Raw genomic sequence first — 21,413 nt, 5'->3', positions numbered from 1 at the left:
GACATAAGCATTGATGATGTTTATGATCAGTTTCCAACTGTAACTCTCTAGCAGTATTTCTTCCAAACTTTTCCGAGCTATCCATCTATAAAGATATTAGAGATTGTATAGAGAAAATTAAGGAACTAAATATTCTATAATACAGCATTTCTCTTGAATTTTAAGCATTATATTAATTTCCATGACTTTTCCAGGCCTGGAAAACACACTTTTGAAAGAAGTGCAATATAAACAGTGACAGTTCTAAATCAAGTTGATTTATAATAATAATTATTATTAGAACTACTATGCTAAAAATTAATCCTAAAAAACTCTTTTGATGTGCAAAGATATCATATTTATTACATTAGAGATCATATATAAAAGAGAAAAATGTTAACCAAATAAATCTTTCATAAAAACAAACATTTCCATTAATAACAGAATTTTTGGTGATTTCGTTAATTTCCATTAACTTTCCAAACCTGGAAATCACACTTCTGTCAGAGCAGGTTTCCCTTTCAAAACTGCAAGTAAGAAACACTAAGCACAGTGAAAAAAAGCCTGTTAGTTCTATTTTTAAAGTATCCACATAAGCTTTTGTGGACACCAAGACTTTCCACGCCACTCATCACCACACAGGTGAAAGGAACTGTGGGTAAATCCTTTCGACACATCTCAGAGAAGAAAGATTAAAGACGTCTCAGCCCAGGGCTGCTTGTGATGTGACAGAAGAGAAAGATGTTGGCCAAGTGTCACTGAAAACTAAGATGTCAGGCATGACCGTCCAGAGGAAACCTCCACTGCTTCATAGTGCTGGTGAACGTCTCTGAAGTTTTAGCATGAATCCTTTTCGACTGCGGATGAGTCCGACAGCTCCCAGTGAGATAAATATAATCTGTGAGTTGGTGCAAATCTCAAAAACACCTCAACTATTTCCCAGGTAATCTGAGCGGTGTCGTTTTTGATGGTCATGCATGGAGACAACATTGATTATAGAAGCCCTGATTTTTTACTTGATGCTAATTCAAAACAACTCATCTCTTTGCTTATGTTTCAGACACATTTCATCCCTCATCAGACCCTTATCGTGCTTGTACACATCCTCAAGCATGGCACGCATTCAAATGAGCCGGATGCTGAGTTAGAGCCTAATCTTCCCGCAAAATCACTTTCCTATTACACACAGCATGAGGCCCATTCATGTTCTATGGAAAGAGGCCAGTAATAGCATTATCATTGCTAGTGCAGGAGAAGATGGTCTGTAATCCAAGACACGCCCACCAGATCTAGATCTACTGTTCATATAAAAAAAAAAACAATAAAAAATATTTTTTTTTCTTTCCATATAGCACCTTTCTGTATCTCAAGAATGCTTATAAAAGTATGTAAGTATGTATGTAATGGCAAGAAAACACGTCTTGTGAATTATCTTCACATGCAAGGTTCATGACTCTTATGGGCAGATTCTTAAATTAAAAATTATAACCAGTTTGCGTGAAGAGTGGAAAAGTACTTCTCTGTGATTTCTTGAAGCTCATGCTTCATAAATAGTTAAACTAATAATTTCCGAGAACTAAAAAAAATCTAATTATTTAAATTATTATCGTTCAAAAAGAAAACAGGCAAAACGACTGCTTTTTAATGTGCATAAAAGGAATCTCTTTAATTAAACAGCTACTTTTAGCAACGCCCCAAGTTGTTCATGATTCACTTCTACAGAAAGAGGGAACCAGTCCATGATGGCAGTGGTGCCAGCTCTTAATAAACATGATCTATTACTGGAAAAGCTGTTAATCTGGTCTCAGATCAGCAGTGAAGGGCATCTTCGTACCTACACAGAAAGAAACCTGCTGCTTCCAACAGATGAACTGCAGCAAATGGCCCTTTTGGTCAGAAATGTCTTTGCTTGTGAAAAGAAAGCAAAAGGTTTTAATCCATATACTCAAAACGGTCTCCAATATAATGTGTGAAAACAGCAAATGGTGTTTTAATGAGAACGGAGAACTATTCTCTCACTATGACATTCTTTGGCTGGCTTTATCCTCAGACAATATCAGAGCAAAGAACGGAGAGGAACTTGAACAATGAGACATCGAACCAAAATACAAAGAGAAAGCACACAATGTCATTCTTCAGGTCAAACTAGGTTTGTGAGTCAGTATGTGTGTACATGGGGGGTTGGTGATTTTACAAATCCACGACCCATGACCCACAGGAGCTTATTTATCTAGATCTGTTATCGATTCCAACCCGAGAAGGTTTTAGTCTCAGAGGATGAGTATCTGTCCGTGAGCTCCTGGGGTTTACAGCACTTAAATGGTGAACTGAAGTGTAGCGAGCGGAAGAAGTAAACAGACCCGAGGTCAAGAAGACAGAGAGACTGTAGAAGAAGTAGAAAGAGAGGAACAAAGCAGTGAAACTGAGGATAGAGAGGGACACATCCATAGATTCAGAGAGGCAATGCACGATATTAAAGCACTCAAACAGCTGAGTGAAGCGCAGAAATGTACAGAAAGTAAGGAGGAATACAGCAGAAGAAAAGCAGTCGCACTAAATCCCATTGTCTCCGGCGTCACTGTTCTACTTCCTCTGACAGGCGCTTCAAAGGACACAGCATTTCCTGTTTAATTGGACACAGTTTGTGCCGAGGGACTCATTGCATCAGACTTGAGACACTATTCACCCAACTATACTCTTTTTCATTTTAGGGATGTACTATATCAGATCAGATGTGCTAAAACACTAGTGACATTTAAATCTAGACTCAAAACTCTATATATGTCAAAACACAGTGCCGATATCAGCCGATAATCATATGGTATAATTATATATATATATAATTGTGATATATCTAATTATACTATATAATTATCTTATATAAATTATATTTAAATATTGAAGTAAAATATATATTTGTTTATCTATACAATTTATTTTAGATATTTAATTTATTAGCCGATATTAAATTACATTCGATGCCGATATTTTTGTTTAGTTTAAGATTATCTATGTTTTTTTGTATTTTAAAAAGCTATACTACTTATTAATTGTGATTTCCATCAAGGAGCCAGCTGCACACTTACAAATACAAATGGTTTTATAACAACAAATACATTTATACTGCTGTTCAAAAGTTTGGGATCAGTAAGAAGACTCTTCTGCTCATCAAGGATGCATTTATTTGATCAGAAATAGACAAGAAAAAAAAGTTATATTGTAAAATATTATTGCAATTTAAAATAATGTTTTTATAGTTTAATCTACTTTAACATATAATTTATCCCTATGATGCAATGCTGTATTTTCAGCATCATTACTCCAGTCTTCAGTGTCACATAATATTCAGAAATCATTCTAGTATGATGATTTATTACCAATATAGGAAATGTTTTTTCTGCTTCATATTTTTTTAGGAGTATGTGATACTTTTTTCAGGATTCTTTCATAAATAAAAAGTTAAAAAGAACTGCATTTACTGAAATTTGAAATCTTTAGTAACAATTTACACTACCATTGTTTTTGTTTTTTTAAGAAATGAATGCTTTTGTTCAACAAGAATGTGTTAAACTTATATAAAAAAAGACTTCTATTGTTACAAAAGATTTCCATTTTAAATAAATGCTGTTCATTTTTACCTTATTCATCAAAGAATCCCAAAAATTATCTTAGGATAAATTTTTTTAAAACAAATAAAGCAGCACTACTGTTTATAACATTGATAATAAACCAGCATATTACAATGATTTATAAAAGATAATATGACACTAAAGTAATGATGCTGAAAATTCAGCTTTGAAATCACAGGAATAAATTATATTTTAAAGTATATTAAAACAGAAACCAGTTATTTTAAAGGGTAATAATATTTTATAATTTGACTGAATTTCTTGTCAAATAAATGCAGCCTTGATGAACAAAAGACACTTTTTAAAAACACTTTATATACATGCATACATATATATTTTCCACAGTAAAATGGCTTGCTCACTCTCTAATTGGATAAATCCCTGTTCTAACACTTTCTGAAAGAATTTGGATATTGGATATTTGGATATTTCTAGGCAACAGAAGCTGATCCAAGCTTTACAAGCAGTTTCAAGCTGGTGCTTCTTTATCAAACAGCACTGCATGATGGGAACAAAAAGGCACCCTGCCACAGATACAGCGATGATGATGTCTCTCATCAGACGGCATTTTACCGCTGAACCAATCACGTCTCTGCTGTGATGAGGCAAGAGCCAATCAATGCATGCCAAAAATTTGATCACAGAAGCTCAAAGGCTGAAAACTTTGGGAATGATTTGAGATCATCTCTTGTGTAAAGCAGAATAGTGAGAGTCACAGAGAGGATGATAACCAATGAGGATGATATGACCTGCGTTAGAATCTGGTATGATAGCGAACATTAAAAAAAGAGATTTCGTTAGATGCAGGTCAGGACGGAAAGGCCAGCGCTGGATGATGTGTGAACCACACACATTATTTCACAACTGCAATAAACCTGCAGCACAAGGACCGTGTCACAGCATCAGCTAGTGCAATGAATCCTTAAAGCACAGGAGAAAGGGAACGGCAGAGAATGGAGGTGAGAGAGAGAGAGAGAAAGAGAGGATACAGCTGCTCATACCTCAGATATCTAAAAACATGTACAAGAATATGCTGCGCTACATTATGCAGACCACTGTTTGTTCTTAGGCGCTCGTCAATGTCAAACTGATTGAGCTGGCCAATCAAATCAAAGTAGGCGGGGCTTACTATTCCAGCGTGTGCAGTGTGACATTGAAAGAGAGCAAGGTAAGATGAAACTAGCAAAAGATTTAACATTTCACAACAGACACTTTAAAATATCCAGTAATGCAAACTACTCAACTTTTTTCTCAAATACAGCCGTTTGGAATTTAAAATTTGGTATAATGTTAATTTTACTGAATATAGCACGATTAGAAACGTTTTGGGTTTTTTAAATATTAAACATACAAATAAGATTGAATGTGTGCATATTAAATAAATACTTGTTAATATTTAATCAAGTTTACTCCAGTAGATTTTCAACTGAAAATTGTATATGTAGCTGTTTTTTAAATTTCTGACAAATCTGTATTTAAGTGTGTAATTAGTGTATTCAAACATTTATGTGTTAAAAAGTGACTTTATAAGGTACTTGGAAAACTAATTACAAAGAAACCTCACCTTCCCGGTAACAGCAGACCATACTTTGAGCGTGTTGTCATCTGAGCCGCTCACGATGCGGTTTCCACAGAACTGGAGACAGGTGATCACATGATCGTCATGGCCTTTCAACACCTGAAGAGGACAGAGGAGAGAAAGAGAGGATTCTTTACATAAATGATCAGAAATGCTAGTATTAAATGTTTAATCAGATAACGCACTGATGCTACCTTCGGTGATCTGAGGTCTCCTCTCCTCCAGTTGGTGTCTATTCTGTGTTGTCTAATGTAGGCACTCTTCCAGGGACTGTGTGTGAACTCTGGCTTGATAACCTTCTTTCTCCTTATGTACAAGGGCTCGTCAATACCTGCAAAACAGACGTGACGCTAATGATCCAATGCATGATTCCACTCGGTTCAATATACACGTGCATGAGTTTCCAAAGCTGCAGAGTTGGTTGAAAGCAGTGAAATCACCTTCTTCTCTGCATTTCTCCCTCCAGAGCAGGTTGTCCTCCGCTAGGATGCGCCAGTAACGACACGTCTGAGCTGCCTGAAGCAGATCCTTGGGCTCCAGGAATGACAACACGTGTAAGGCCAACTACAACACAAGAAAACATCAGACATCAGGAGAAGAAAAAAAAAAAATCCCCCAAAATGTTAAATAAAATAAATAAATAAAATTAAAATCATGCTAATATAATAAGAAATAGCATAACAAAGAAATACATTTAATAAGAAGAAATAATAATAATAATTTATATTATATTTTTGATATTTAAAAGATATTTCAATTGACATAAAATTAATAAAATGTAAAATGTATAATTTAGGCTTTAACATTTCAAAAGAATATCAAAATGCTATATAAAAAGCACATTATTATTTTAATAATCTAATCGATTATATAACAAAATATATTACAATATAATACCTAAACTATCACCAGCCCTCATTTATCGAATACAATATTTTTTTTATTATTTAAATTGTTATTTTTTCTATTCTCCTATTTTCAAGTGCACTGCAACTTGGGGGGAAGAGCGATCATGTCCAAACAGTTCCACCATTCCTTGTGTGATCTACAGAGAGGAAGCAGCCTGAGATTCCACAGAGTGTACAGTATTAGCCTAGAGGAGCTGTTCCCACAATCTGCTTCAATCAGCCAGAGAGAGACAGAAGAAGAAAAAAGAGAGCCAGGAAAAAGGAAGACGAGATGACAGGTGATGAAGAACAAGAATGGCAAGCTGAACCAGTGACAGGAAGAAGAGAGAGCAGAGAAACGACGGGAGGATTCCTCTCTGTCTTCCTGAAAAGAAGCCGAGAGAGTTGAAACATCTCTCTGAAGATAAAGAGTAAGAGAGGACATGTCTGTCAGTGGCACTCCAGCGCTTACTACGCTCTAAAACCACCGTCAAACATCACAGCCACGAAGTGCACGACTGAAAAGAGCTGTTTAGAGCTCAGGGCTTCAGTAAATTCACTGAGAAATTTACAATGTTTCGGAATTTATTTTATTTTATTTTATTTTTTATTTGAATGCTTATTCCTAAACCTAACCTGTATATGATATTCTACAAGGTCATACACATTATCCAACATAACAGCTACAAATCATCGTAATTGCAATTAATCGCATCCAAAATATAAGTTTTTGTTTACCATATTTTTCAAACTATAAGTCGCACCGGAGTATAAATCGCATCAGTCCAAAAATACGTCATGATGAGGAAAAAAACATATACAAGTGGCACTGGACTATAAGACGCATTTATTTAGAATCAAGAGAGAACATTACCATCTCCAGCCACGAGAGGGCGCTCTATGTCTTCAGTGTAGACTACAGGAGAACTGAGCAGCATAGAGCGCCCTCTGGCGGCTGGAGACGGTAATGTTTTCTCTTGTTTCATTTCTCTTGGTTCATGACAAATTAATTTTAATAAATAAGTCACACCTGACAGTCACAGGACCAGACAAACTATGAAAAAATGTGCGACTTATAGTCCGGAAAATACGGTACTTTATATATGTATGCGTACTGTGTATATTTATTATGTATATATATATATATATATATATATATAACACATACAGTATATATTTTGAAAATGTTTATACATTTATATATTCTTATATTATATAACAATTTTTTTTTTATTTATACATGCATGTGTTTGTATTTATATATACACATAATAAACATACACAGTATACACACATATTATGCAAACAATTTTATTTTGGATGCAATTAATCGCAATTAATCATTTGATAAGACTTTAAACAATACATTTTAGATTTATTGCCACATATATGATGTAGTGTTCTTGCGTGATTTCTCGACGCAATTCTCACGCTTTTGGTGCAGAATCATGGGTAATGGAGTTTTTCCACACCAGGAAATTCACCGTTAAGCTTGAGTATTTAAAAACAAGTTGAAATAAGTGGGTTGTTGGCTTTAACAAAAGCATTTATTAACAGCCTCTCCACGAATTTAACAGTCATTGTAAAAAATCAAACCCGACTGACTGCTTCGTTCAATCAGACAAATTTTCTTAATCTGGCTTTATCTAATCTGATTGGCTGATTTCAACAAAGAGCACACTACTAGCAGGGAAAAAAGTTCTGAGGATTACTGCCCAAGTTCGCTAAGTTAGCGGCATCAAAACATCAACTTCAGTGTTTCTGCAAACTTCTCAACACAGAGATGAGTGTGTGAGTGCTGTACCTCTCTGGGCAGGTGTGAGATGAAGTCTCTCTGAAACTGTGGTTCGATCACCTGCATCATGTGCTTCACCTGCGTGGGCTCACAGCTGTCAATCAACTCATCCAGCGCCAGCAGCTTCTCCGGACCACTCCAGCTCTGAAACACACACCAAAAACATCATTTTCACTCGCTCTACAGCAGCAAACCGTCGCCAGAAACGGTAACTTCTGACATGAACGTAACTGAGAAGGTTCTCGTGAGTCTTCGTGTCTCGGGGCAGTTCCCAGGGTTCCTGCTCTCTCTCCATATTACGCTGCGGTCAACTTCATCCAGTTGAATGAAATGTTTCGCCGAACTCGTGGCGCTAAGAACGTAATTCGCTCTCAGTGAGGACATGCTGCACCAGAGAGATTGTGCCAAAGTCATTCTGCTACGAAGCGCATCAAACGAGAGAAGAGGATTGCTCCAGGATGTTTATGATGGAAGAGCGACGTACAGAAGAGGACTATGGGGAGGTAAAGCTCCGTAATTTACAGCTCAAGCTCGGTCACAGCCTGGTTTATGTCTAGAAGAGTATAACTGACTGCTTTAACAGCTTAAAATAATGAGATTGCGATTAACCGATTAAAATGTTAAACTGTGTTAAAGCAAACTAATTAAACTAAACATAAGATAAACTAACATTATTTTTAAAATCATAAGCATTTTAAAAAATCATCGTTACAAATGAGAAAGTTTAGACGGGCCAAAGCCATTATTAATCTGAGCTCATTTTAAGTTCAAAACTTATTAGCAATATATATTAATATATTATAGTGTTCTTTGTAAGTTCATGTGAGTTAATGCATTAAATGATGTTAACAAATGAGACCTTATTGTAAAGTGTTACCAAATGTTTAATGATCTATAAGCATTTGTGAAATAACTATATAAAGCTATATTACCAGTACAGTGCATATTAACTTAATTTATTAATTTATTAGTCATTCTAACTAATGGAAACTGTGTAGTACAGGATCAGATTTAATGTTAAGCATTTATTCAAAAAAAAAAAAATTCTAACAATAAAAGTCTTTACTGTCACTATTAATTTAACACATCTGAATAAGATAATAAATAAAATTATTTATTTATTTTTCAAAAAGTTTGTGACCCCTAACGTTTGAATGAAAGTTTATATTGTAAGAAAAGATTTATATTTTAAACAAATGTTTTTTTTTTTTACCTATATTCATTAAACAATGCTGAAAAAAGCTGTAACAATTGTAATAATATTTCACAACATTGCTGTTTTTTTTTAGTTTTGATTAAATAAATGCAGCCTCGATGAGCAGAAGAATCTTCTTAAAAAAAACACAAAAAATCGAAAAACCTCTGAATAGCAGTGTTTCTTTAATTATTTTTTTCTTTAAATCACATATTTAAAATTCCCAAATTGGACTCTATGTATACAAATATGACACGGTTGCAATGCATGCTCCTTAATTCAACCCCGAACAAACAGACCTGCCACTAAGATACATCTCCACAGGCTTAGAGTGCAGAAATTAGACATTTAATGTGAAGTAAACGACACTGAAACAGTGAAGCTGCTGACTCGCAGGGATGCAGGGGGTCATTAGCACCAGAAATAAGCCATTCAATAACTCAGGACATAAAGCAAGCAACCCATCAAGAAAATAAACTAAACTCTTTATGAACCCACTGCGTAATGGCGCAGACAGACCACAACTGAGAGGATGTTATATATGCTGCTTCTGTCCCGAGACGCCATCGAATGCCTTGGAAAAAAGATTTTGTGGCCACCAATTTGAGATATCGTGGCCGTACAAAATTGTATTAATTTGTGGCCATATTTTAACACACTACCCCCTTGTTTTAGTTTACTGTAGCTGACATGCAGGGTAAAAAACACAAATGTCATGGCCTTTATTTGAGAATCTGTTCCCACTACTGTGTTTTTTTGTGATTGTGAACTGTACCTGGGTTAATGAGTGATTGCATGTCATGCAAAAAAAGTCATTTTACCATGATGCTGGTGTTGCATCATGCACTAGCTGTGACTGTGCACCTGCTTAGCTTCATTGGGTCTGAACTCACCTGAAAGGTGCGCAGCCATTCCTGCAGACCGGTGGGAGGCTGGATGGACGTGATGCGCCGTCTCTGCTGACCCTGCCCAATGACCACTCGAATGTCCCGAAACGTAGTGGGGGTGGCTGGGAACGGCAGTCCTGTAGGACTGGAGGAAGAAAAGTACGATTTAAAACCCATTCGTAGCGACAAACAAACATTCGAAGGGCATTCTGGTGCACAATTTATAACAAGTGACTCTGACAGGAGACATCTGTGTTGTAGCAATTCAAGAATATGAAAAGGCCAGTGCAGTTTATGGAAGATTGCAAAACAAAATGGGTTGAAAATGAAACTCCGAGGCTTTGCTTCCGCACAATAGTTTGGGAATTACAGCCGAAAACCAAAGTGGTGAGTTGGACTGAATGGGTGCCAGATGAGCCCCACAGGTCAAGCATGATTTTATACAGCCACCTGCCACGTTTTATTCATAGAAACCCTTTTCTGTTTACCTTTTATCGCTATTTTAGAGTCTGTTCTCAAATGCATGCAAACGATTAAGAACTGAAGCACATTCCCTTTTCAACTTGTGGTGAGGAAGGGACACAGAGAGTTGTCAGCAGTCTTTACAGTCTCTGGTGCCCTAAACTAACACCGAAAAGATGATTCAGCATTTCTTCCTTGCATTCTGCTTATCTACGGACGCCTCACGAAACCAACAGATGAGGAGGAGAGCGGGAAGAGTGCAGGTCGGACTCATAATGGATTCATATTTAATGGGATCCGAGACCAAGATGCCTGGATGCTCGTGTACTGTTCTAATATCAACCACAGGAACACCTGCGCCTCGTCACTAAAGCATGAACACTGCTCAGAGCTGCCGGCTGAGCTCGGGTTTGCTGACTAAGGAAACTCTCAGGAGGAGATTGCATGTGGTTTCACAGTGACGGTGTATCATTTCTGAACCATTAGCTGCACCAAAACAAGCCAGACGTGCAATTTTTTCTTTAGTTGTATATTACTGCTTGCAAGGCAAAAAACAACAATAACAGAAGTGTTTGTTTCAGGTGAGCTGTGCAGTGTAAAGGTGACTAGATTATTAGATGGGTGCATGAAAGATGAAACCAATCATAATTCTGTGTGCAAATGAGTGTTAAAATGTAGGTAAAGAAAAGAAAAAGAATATTTATGAATAGTTACATTTATTTTACATAACTAATTTTAATATTGTACTTTAAACTGTAATTTATTTCTGTGCTGTGCATTTTTTTCTCTCTCTTTCTGTGATACAGGACTCTTTAAATGAATAAAATACTGAAAAGAAATTTAGACAACACTTTAGTTTAGAGACCAATTCTCACTGTTAACTAATTGTTTATTAGCATGCATGCTAGAAAAATAAATTTTTTGCATGCATATGCAAATATAGCCTTGGGAGCATATTTTAGATCGTTTAATCCACACCATTCCGAAATGCAACAACTTCCTTAATAACTATTAATAAGCAGCACATTAAGAGATTACTCAGACAAAAGTTGTAGTTAATAGAGAAAATTGATAATAAACTTTATTTTGTAACATTACGGTCACTTGTAATCAATTTAATGCATCCTAGTATAATTATTATTCATTATAAAAGAGGAAAAGAGGAACGTGTCACACAAGAACAACCATGTCTGCCGGTTACTGTACCCTCAGGAAGATGTGCACATAAAATGCAAAGTGCACTTGGGCTAAACATGTCGCTAGCTTCAGGTCAGGTAACAGGGGCTTTACCTGTGACAGGGCTTTTTTCCTGAAGTTCGAACCTCGGAGTCATGGTCCAACTTCCTCTTCATCTGCAACAAAGAGCAGGTGGAGCGCTGGTTAGATTGGGTTCATCGGGGACAAGACAATAATGAGCAGCCACATAAACAACCATTACAGTAAACATTACTGATCCACCGGTGTTCCTTCCTGTGTTAGGAGGTGTGTGTGTGTGTGTGTGTGTGTTGTGCTAACTCCCTCACCAACAAATGTAGGCCAGATGAAGGAAGGTCATATGCACTTTATAGTGACACAGCACAGAAAAGATAAAATCTGACAGCTGATGCTTGTCATGTGAGACTTCAAAGAGGTGTATGGCATAAACACACACACACACACACACACACACATCTATCAGAGCAGCTGGAAAGGGGGCACATGCATACAAACAAACACACACATCTTTGTGGACACAACACAACAGTATAAATGTATATGTGCACAAAGGAAAGCGATAGACTCTAAGTTATGAATCATTGTGCCGTCCAAGGGTTTGTGAGTCATGAAGGATGTGAGAAGAGGTTGTGAGTGACGAGTAAAGACTTCCACTACTGAAACACACTCATGCATCATGTCTGAAACGATTTCCAAAACACAGTGGCATTGTGCCTGAAGCAACATTCAGTGGTTAGAGTTAATAATCTCATATAGTCTCTAAAACAGATTGTACACTGAATAAGCAAGCATTTGGCAGCAATTAATCGTTTTATAAATATAAATATTTAGATTTATATTCAGCACGGATGCACTACATTGCTCAAAAGTGACATTAAAGATTGCTACATTATTACAAAAAATCTATTTAAAATAAATCTATTCCTGTTGAACTTTAGAATCTTTGTGAAAAACAAAAACAAACAAGAAAACAACAAAGAGTCTCAGGTTTCCAGTTGGTTTTTCATGACCTGATTTGCCATCACAAGAATATCACATTTAAAATAATAATAATGAAAGATTCTATAGTGTTTTATTCTTAATTCATACAAACAAAATAGTAAAAAAAAATAATGTGATTATTGGCCATAATAGGATCATAATTACTGAATTACTTAATGTTAATGTATTCCTAATTTTGCTCAAAACATTTAAAGGAGATAAGATGACTGTACAGATGATGCATGTTCACGGTTGACTCTTCGTGGTTAATTTAGAGTTTCGCCCTCATGTAAAAATGACATGCATTGGTCTTTATATTCAAATAAACCTAATAAAACACTGGCATGGTCACATTTGCTCCAGCTGCTCTAGTGTCAGGTGTGCCAGGTCATTTTTTAAAATCACAAAAATCTGAAATGTTCTGATTATGCATTAACCCCTTCCATGCCAGCTGTGTTTATTTTACAGGACAGCCTGATGAGGACCAGTAGAGCCAGTGATCTCAATGCAAAGGTCGTCAAACAGACAATAGATATACATGCATGAAGATAGCCAAGAGATGACATGACACTGAAGATGTCAGAAAGTAAGGCTGTGTGTGTTACGACTCTCTCATTTTACTCCACACAGAGGGAACGCCACACTTGCTAATCACAACTATTAGCCAAACGTGACTTAGTGAAAAGCACTTAACACAAAACTGTGTGAATGAAGTACAAACACTCGTTTGCTCAGTTCTACATTTATTTGGGCGAGTGGATTAGACTGTCGCTTCTCTCTCGGGTTCACAGCGAGAGCCATCTGATTTCAGATGAGTCATTGTGTAATCGTTCTCCATGTCTGACACCACCGAGCAAAAACGCCTCGGTCTGTGGTTAACAGGAATGCTTCACTGTGAAGTCTCGGCAAATAACATGCATCGGTCAATAAACCCTGTGATTTATGAATGAAGAGCCTTGCTATTCATTTCAGAAAACTCATAGATGCACATTTAGCTCATGCACATTTTAAACTATTTAAGTGTGCTTTACTCGTAAATAAAACCCTTAAAGTCGTGGAAGTTAAACTGCAAGAAATCAAAGCTTGATGCTTATGGATATGATCTATTCTCATATAATGCCTAACGTCAGATATTCTTAATGAGCTTTGTTTCGTAACCAAACTATTAACGAGATTGCTCCGTCGACGTCAGAGGACACCCTGAAATCTGCAGTGACTGTGAGCTCAAATATAAAGTTTGGGGACAGACCTGGCATCAAAAGCAATGACACAGTGACCCAATCACTGTAAGAGAGGAAACACCCTTCAACGGTCAGACACTAAATCATTCATATAACACAACACTGACGCTCTAAGACAGCACAGATATCATTTCTGCTGCATATCAGCTGCAAATTAAGATTTCCAACAGGTTTTCTCTGGAAGATGAGCAGAATCTAATACCAGAGCAACAAACTATCAATTGCACATCAGAAACATGCGATTAAATAAATCAGCTATACAAGAAGAGAAGGAAGCAGTGATGCTGAGATGTACTGTATAGGGGGCGGATAGATATGTGTATGATGCAGGTGCAGTGTGTGTGTGTGTGTGTGTGTGTGCGTGTGTGTGCGTATAGACAGATGATGGGGAAATTATGATGGAGCATGTTCCCCAAACCCACCAGCTTCTCCTCAAGGAGACTCAAAGTATGTGACTGAGCATCGCGGAAGGTGACTCTCTCAGTCTGCTGGAGATTTTTCCGCAGTGGCTGTAAGAACAGTCGCGTGTTTCACCGACGCGCCCTTCAGAACGCGACGCGACGCGACAAATCCGAGCGCCGGTGTTATAATCAACCAAGATGTGTATAATACACGGGCGCGCGCTCCGCTTCTTTGATTCATAACGGGCGCGTTCCTGTCGCGTCGCGGCCGCGCTGAAGGGGCCGTATCGATATAAAAGCCGCAGTGCATCAGACACGAATTAACAGCGTTACTCACTTTATAGAAGATCATCTTTATAGTGCCGTAGAAACCCATGGTGAAGAGGATAATCCGGGAGCGATGCACTGAGAGGAGATGAAGAGTTTATGAACTATATCTGCGTGATAAGGGCTCGGTTAATCCCGGATAGATCCGACAGAGACATACTCATCCAGAGACTCGGCGTCTGTCTACTGAGCGTCCTCCGAGCGGACTGACTGACTGAGAGAGAGAGAGAGAGAGAGAGAGAGAGAGAGACCGAGAGAGAGAGACCGAGAGAGAGAGAGACCGAGAGAGAGAGAGAGAGAGAGAGAGAGAGACCGAGAGAGAGAGAGAGAGAGAGAGAGAGAGAGAGAGAGAGACCGAGAGAGAGAGAGAGACCGAGAGACCGAGAGAGAGAGAGAGAGAGAGAGAGAGAGAGAGAGAGAGAGAGCCCTGCCCTCTTCAGAACCTCCCCTCTTACCGAAAATGACAAAAAAAACAACAACACCTGCCTGGACTTTCTATTACTTAATTACCTGTTTGTTTCCTGTTCATGTTTCATATTATATTTTTTTAATATTTTTTAAATAAATGCTGTTCTTTTTTTAATTTATTCAACAAATAAATCTGAAAAAAGTAGCACAGGTAAAAAAAAAAAAAAGTAACAAAAATTACTACATTCAAAATAAATCAGCATTTACGGATGATTTCTGAAGATCATGTGACACTGAAGACTGGAGTATTGATGCTGAAAATACAGCTGTGCATCACAGAAATAAATTATATTTTAAATACATTAAAATAGAAAACCATTTTTTTTATTTTATTAATATTAATTAATAATATTAATATTTCTCAATATTACTGTTTTCTTCCTATATTCTTAATCAAATAAATGCAGCCTTGATAAGCAGAAGAGACTTCTGGGGGTAGTTTGCAAGGGATATAAAACCAAATAACCAAAACTAGCAAGTTATGTGAATTCCATTGAGATATTGCCACGGTCTAAAAATCCACACAAACTAAAAAGACTGATGAAAAGAAGGGAAAACAATCTTGCAGCAGCAATACATATTAATTACAATCTTTTTAAACCATTCATGACCACCTTTACTAGAGGAATTAAGAAAAGTAATTATTGTCCTGGTAATGATGGATAAGAACTAGGTTACATCTTCATAATTAAGGGCATTTTTGCAGTAGCTATTAAGCAACACTGTTGAAGAGTAATTAGTTAATGAAATGGACTGACTTCAAAACTTATCATGAGAAGAGTAATGTTTGAAGCAGATGTCATAACAAAATTGAAATTAATTTCTTGCATGAGAAGACAAGAGACTACAGAGCCGAGTCCTGATCAACTTGGTGTTTATTTTGTGATAATGACTAGCTGACTGTACACTGTTCTGCTTATTACACGCCTGCTTAAATAAATGGACATCAAATATTGATTGAGTTGAAATTAATTTATTAGCTTACTCGTAGAGACCGAACACATATCTGACCTCCGGATTCTAATCGACAAATGGGAATCAAGTTTTCCAGCGAGCATGCAATAATCGCTATTCATTATTAGCAAAACATGGACAGAAATGAATCGCTGGCTCTCAGAAGGGATCACACAGAAGGATCAGATGACAGGCTTTCTGCAGATGAAGAAGTGAACAGAGAACGAAGCACAGAGCAGGCTGCTGCTGGACGAAAGTGAAGAGCCTGAGATTATATTCAACCCAAACCAGCCGCTTCCCTCCTCTTGTTATTTCCTTCAGACTGAGCAGGTGCTATTTGGCTCTCGGGGTGGTTTTGTGTAAGGACTGCATGACTAAAGTTCGTCCAAGCGTACACAGACATGTTGCCAAAAAAAATGACTTAAATGGATTTAAAATAATATATTGACATACACAAAAGTGTGCCATTTCGTTCATGCAAATACACTGAAATAACTGTCAAAAACAAGCAGTAAACACTTTAGTTTAGGGAGTGATTCTCACGATTAACTAGCTGCTTGCATATGACTAGCATATGTGACCCTGCAATTTTTCAAAACTGTGATTTATACATCATCTGAAAGCTGAATAAATACGCTTTCCATTGATGTATGGTTTGTTAGGATATTTGACAGAGATGCAACTACTTGAAAATCTAGAATCTGAGAGTGCAAAAAAAAAACAATAAAAAAAAAAAACATCGCTATTAAAGTGGTCCAGATGAAGTTCTTCATGCATATTAGTAATAATAAAAAAAATGGTAATATATTTATAAAATATCTTCATGGAACATCATCTTTACTTTATATCCTAATGATTTTTGACAAAAAACAAGACCCAAAAAGTCAAAAGTCAGTAATAGTGAGAATTAGTTCCTACATTAGTTCCTACATTAGATAGCAAACTAAGAATGAAAAATACTTCTATGGCATTTATTATTCTTAATTTCAACATTCAGTAATACATGATTAAAGTCAAAAGTGGCATCTGTTAATATTTAATGGATCTAACATGAGCTAAGTAATGAACAGTTACAAATACTGTAATACTCATTAACTAATGGAAACTTATTGAAGTGTTACCAAAAATTCAGTTTGTCTACTAATAACTTGTTCTCTACAAATCAGATATCCACCTGTGGCGCTCTCTTGTTTACTCGTAAGATTCTTTATTGTTTTAAAAGATTGTATTAGAGATAAAGGAAGTCACATAAAGTGGTGACGGCTCGACATTGGTTTTGTTCCTGTGACTCACTGAACAAGTCCAGACATGTCAGGCACGTCTAAACTCAACCGGAGTGCCACGAGAAACTTTAAATTGTGTTCTTTAGCTTCCATGACACAAATACAGATTTCACTTTGTTGAATGACCCATTTCAAATGTATTTAGTATGACTGAAGTTACTTACCTATCAGTTATGTCCACTTTACTGAGACTGAGTCTAATGACTAATCTTCCTTTACAATGCAGTTTCAGTAAAAGTCAAGCAATCTAAAACTGGTTAGATAACAGACAGATCCGTTGCGTCGGACAAACAGAGAACGTAAAGTCACTGAAGCTTGACCGCACACAGTCATGTCATCCGTCCATCAGCATTGGTGCAAAGAACAGCCTCGTTCAACCAGACTCAAGTCGCCATGCTTCAGTCCCAACCACTTCAACACACTTTACCAAAATGGGTTTAGATCAGACCAACCAGCACGTGTGATGAAGCCAGATTTAACCAACCTCGAGGGACTCCGGTTGGTCTTACAATGCTCATTAGAGTCTAATCAAGGCAAATGAAATGCTGGAATGCATCAAGGAAGCGTTAGCAAATGTGATCGCAGTCATTTACCAGACATTCATTAGATAGGAACGAGAACTGGATTAACGGGGCATCTTTTGATGTAATCAGTTTGCACGATTCGGTTTGATTCATTGGGACAGTAGTACAGGGATATTTTAAGATGAGAGCTGGATCAAAACTTGTCTTAAATAATTGTAAAAGTCTTCTATAGCTCTCAATAGTGCATGAGGAAAAGATGAATTTGATCCCACCAAAAATAAAATGATTAAACTTTGCTCCAGTGCTGATGAAACACCCCGGGTAAGTGCTGGAAAACAAGCCTTGTGGGTTTAGATTTGTTGGCACAGGTTCTGTAGATTGTACTCTTTGCACTTAAAAATATAAATCAATAAAAACTGACTCTATCCAGCTGCAGGGAGAGGACCACGCTGAGTTACTGCGACCGAGCGTTAGGGACAAAATTGCACCTGTCAAAAGTTTCCAAGCAATTTGTTGATGAATTGCTGGGGAAAACTCTTCATCTTACAGAGTTTCCAATGAATCTGTGTCCGGAAGCCGATGGAAGTGGAGCGAGTGAGCTGGGTTGAGAATGTATGAAATGGGTCTGTATGAAATGGGAGGACTGTATCCAGATAAACTTGGGGGATTTCTTAGTGAATGTGAACTTATCTCTGTCCTTCACGGATGCTGTATTTTGTCAGAATTAATCTAAAAACACAGGTGCACTGATGACCCATCTCTCGGCTGTTAGAAAATCTCCACAGCAACCCCTAAACAAAGTGAAGCGTGTGTATGTATGCTGGACGTTTGTGTCTATAAAGCGCTTTCTCTCCACAGACAAAAACCCTTCTAAACTTTACACAGCGGATAGGAATGTGTGGCATGTGAGAAGGTCCTGCCCATGTCTTTTCAAGAAACTCTGACCCCCACAGTGGAGAATTAACCGGCTCCACGGCGAGAGGTTTTCCCCTGACGCACGAGCGAAAAAATCAGGTGCTTTCCTGGGAACGCTTGGCTTGTAAAGTCCATTTTCTTATCTCCCAATTTCATGGATTTGAGCGCGATATAGATGTGCTTAAAGCAACAAGACCTGCCAGACACATGATAGATGGCCCACAACAGTCTTGTATTGTTTTAGCGAAGCAGCAAAACAGGTTCCAGGAACATGTTAATTCCTTAAGACACTATCACAAATCAAGCAGGCAAAACGCCAAGAACATGCTGCAAACAGCTTGTAAAAATCAGTGCATAGCAGATGAACCATCCAGTGCCATAATGCTCTTTTTTTGCTATTACAATGAATTAATTTTGTCTCCACATCATAATCAGAAATAAAAATGAATATTGAGGTTCTTGAAAAAGAAAAATACTTATTGGATAGTTTGGCATACACTATTTCTTCAAAATTTTTGCCCGATCGATAATGTGGCATGAGCGAAGTGCATAAATATGCATGAAAAAAAAAGTCATGATAGAGAGGACCCTTCAAGACCTGAATGACTTTTCTTAAAATATCAGATAATCTGATGACATGGGAGGTCAAGTTGTAAAACATCAACTCAACTCAAAGAAAGATTACTTTTCCAACAACTTGGCACATGCATTTTTTAACTAGATTTTTATTTTATTTTAAAAGTTTTTAAATTTTCCATCTTGGAAAATTTGTGTCATTGACACAGAATTGGTAAAAATGTAAAATCTCTAATTCAAGAAACTTGCATTAATGAAACTTTAAATTGCTAAAGCATTCCTGAGCATCATTTAAACATTGTTTATTTGCCCTTTTTGATAAGGAAATGAAGCACAGGCAGTGTCCTCCCTATGAATTGGCAAACGTTGTGAAGCGAGAAAGCTCAAATTCCAATCAGGCAGATGACATGGAGGTTAATGAATTCGCCTGCGGACTGCGACGTCCTACCAAGCACATTGATACCATCTGCTCCTGACCCGAGCATTTAGCCTCCAACTTGACAATAAGCCCCTGATTCATCACGTTTGATCGGGTCGTGACGAATGATGTTCAGGCAGCAGCACACATGGCTGGGAAAAGATCCACAGAGACACCGAAGGGTCATTGTCCAATTTAGGAATTGAATAAACAATCAATGCTGGCTAAATGAAACCAGATGTGTGCAAAGCATAAGAAGCGCTGAGGGAAATTACTTCTGTGGTTTCAGGAAAAATCAATTAACCTGAGATGGAGATGCAAAGGCAAATGCAATATAATAAATGTTATTACAAACTATCCTCTAAACTGGGTCAAGAACCTGTGAAACAGTCAGAATGAACACAAATGGGCCTTAGTCTCTTAACTCTTCAGTTCCTTTATGAGAGCTGGGAGAATATCATCATGGTCTGCTATAAAGGTTTTTCACAATGCGTTTAGTATGACATGTGTCATCCAAATCCATTATAATTCTGGGGTCATACATGCACATTAATTCTTGATTTGCACCATTTGTTCCCAAAACTAAAGTATACATGCATACACGCTCACTGACCCATGCACACTGATCTAATCTCACAATATGACATATTTATACACGCCATAAATTCTTTGCAAACATATTACTGACTCATATGCTGATTATCATGCCGTAAAATCTAAATAGAGATGTTTGTTGGTAGCAACAGAGAGGGGAAGGGTTTTTATTTCTGCTAAACCCCAAAGAGTTGTTCCACTTCTGCCATCAACAACAGAAGGAGCAGTTATAAAGCCAAAGAAATGTCCATTAGTTTGTGAAGGGAGGGGGTGGGCGATCGTTTGAAAACAGCAGGACTTCGACAAACTCCAGGTGTTGTTTTTCTATACGAGGACTGTAATTTTTGCCGGACTGTAGTGGTAATGTTGGGTAATTAGTGAAGTGTTGGGTGTTTGTGAAGCTCTCCATGCATTGAGTTATAGCTTATAGAAAAGAGCCTTAGGCATTACCTTACGCTGCAAAAGATTTATTCGAAAGCAGGAGTGAAGAGTCCTAATTATCCTAATCCTAATTAAACGCATCTGAAAGAACGAATCGAGGTCTTAGGGATCACCAGAAACTTTGAACACTGGGCTCCAGAAGCAGGATTGGACAGCCCTCTTCAAGAGAACCTCAATGTGCTGACCTTTTAATAATTCAGTGAGCAGATATGATAAGTTAACCCCTGCCTTGATGGCTTGAAGTGAACAAACTGTTAAAAGCTTCAGTTTTGTCGCTCTGTGTTGAAGTGAAAGACAGGATTCTTCAAAGGTGCGGTGACTTTCAGCAAAGCAGATTCCCACCAAACCTCTTTGCCCTGATCTGGTTTCAGATGATGATTTTCAGGCCACTGCAAGTTGGTTAAACGTAGGTAACGTTAGCACAGAGATGTGAAGAGCTAATTGGCGAAGTCAACTGGAAACACTAACAAAGTCAAACCCTTTTCGCTTTTTCACAGAGTCAAGGACGTGAAACTTTTCCATCCAAGTCAATCTCAGGAAGTCAGAAAGCCAGGCATCTTGTAGCCAGCACAATTAGTGAAGAAATGTCAATGCATGACAGAAGAACCCACATAATGTGTGAAGTTTGTGCGATGTTTTATCTGAAGACAGTTGCCTAGGGT

General features: G+C 37.4%; 1 protein-coding gene across 3 annotated transcripts in view; it reads right to left on the bottom strand.

The window, feature by feature from the left end:
• The window catches only part of LOC127953462 (F-box/WD repeat-containing protein 7-like), a 100,532-nt gene that overhangs the window by 11,113 nt on the left and 68,006 nt on the right, over positions 1-21,413 (bottom strand). For 2 of the 3 annotated variants that reach the window (XM_052552711.1, XM_052552762.1), the window contains 6 exons: positions 11,704-11,765; positions 9,958-10,096; positions 7,879-8,013; positions 5,628-5,751; positions 5,382-5,518; positions 5,173-5,286 (listed from right to left, as the gene is read on the bottom strand). In XM_052552711.1, the coding sequence (XP_052408671.1) occupies positions 5,173-5,286; positions 5,382-5,518; positions 5,628-5,751; positions 7,879-8,013; positions 9,958-10,096; positions 11,704-11,765 (711 nt within the window). Of the gene's footprint in view, positions 1-5,172; positions 5,287-5,381; positions 5,519-5,627; positions 5,752-7,878; positions 8,014-9,957; positions 10,097-11,703; positions 11,766-14,588; positions 14,768-21,413 lie in introns of those variants that run through there. The other variant, XM_052552841.1, reaches the window with a different exon arrangement.

This window comes from Carassius gibelio, chromosome A1 (assembly GCF_023724105.1).
Source record: "Carassius gibelio isolate Cgi1373 ecotype wild population from Czech Republic chromosome A1, carGib1.2-hapl.c, whole genome shotgun sequence".
NCBI lineage: Eukaryota > Metazoa > Chordata > Actinopteri > Cypriniformes > Cyprinidae > Carassius > Carassius gibelio.
Note: the sequence above shows the minus strand (reverse complement) of the source record. Positions and strands in the feature narration are given on the sequence as shown.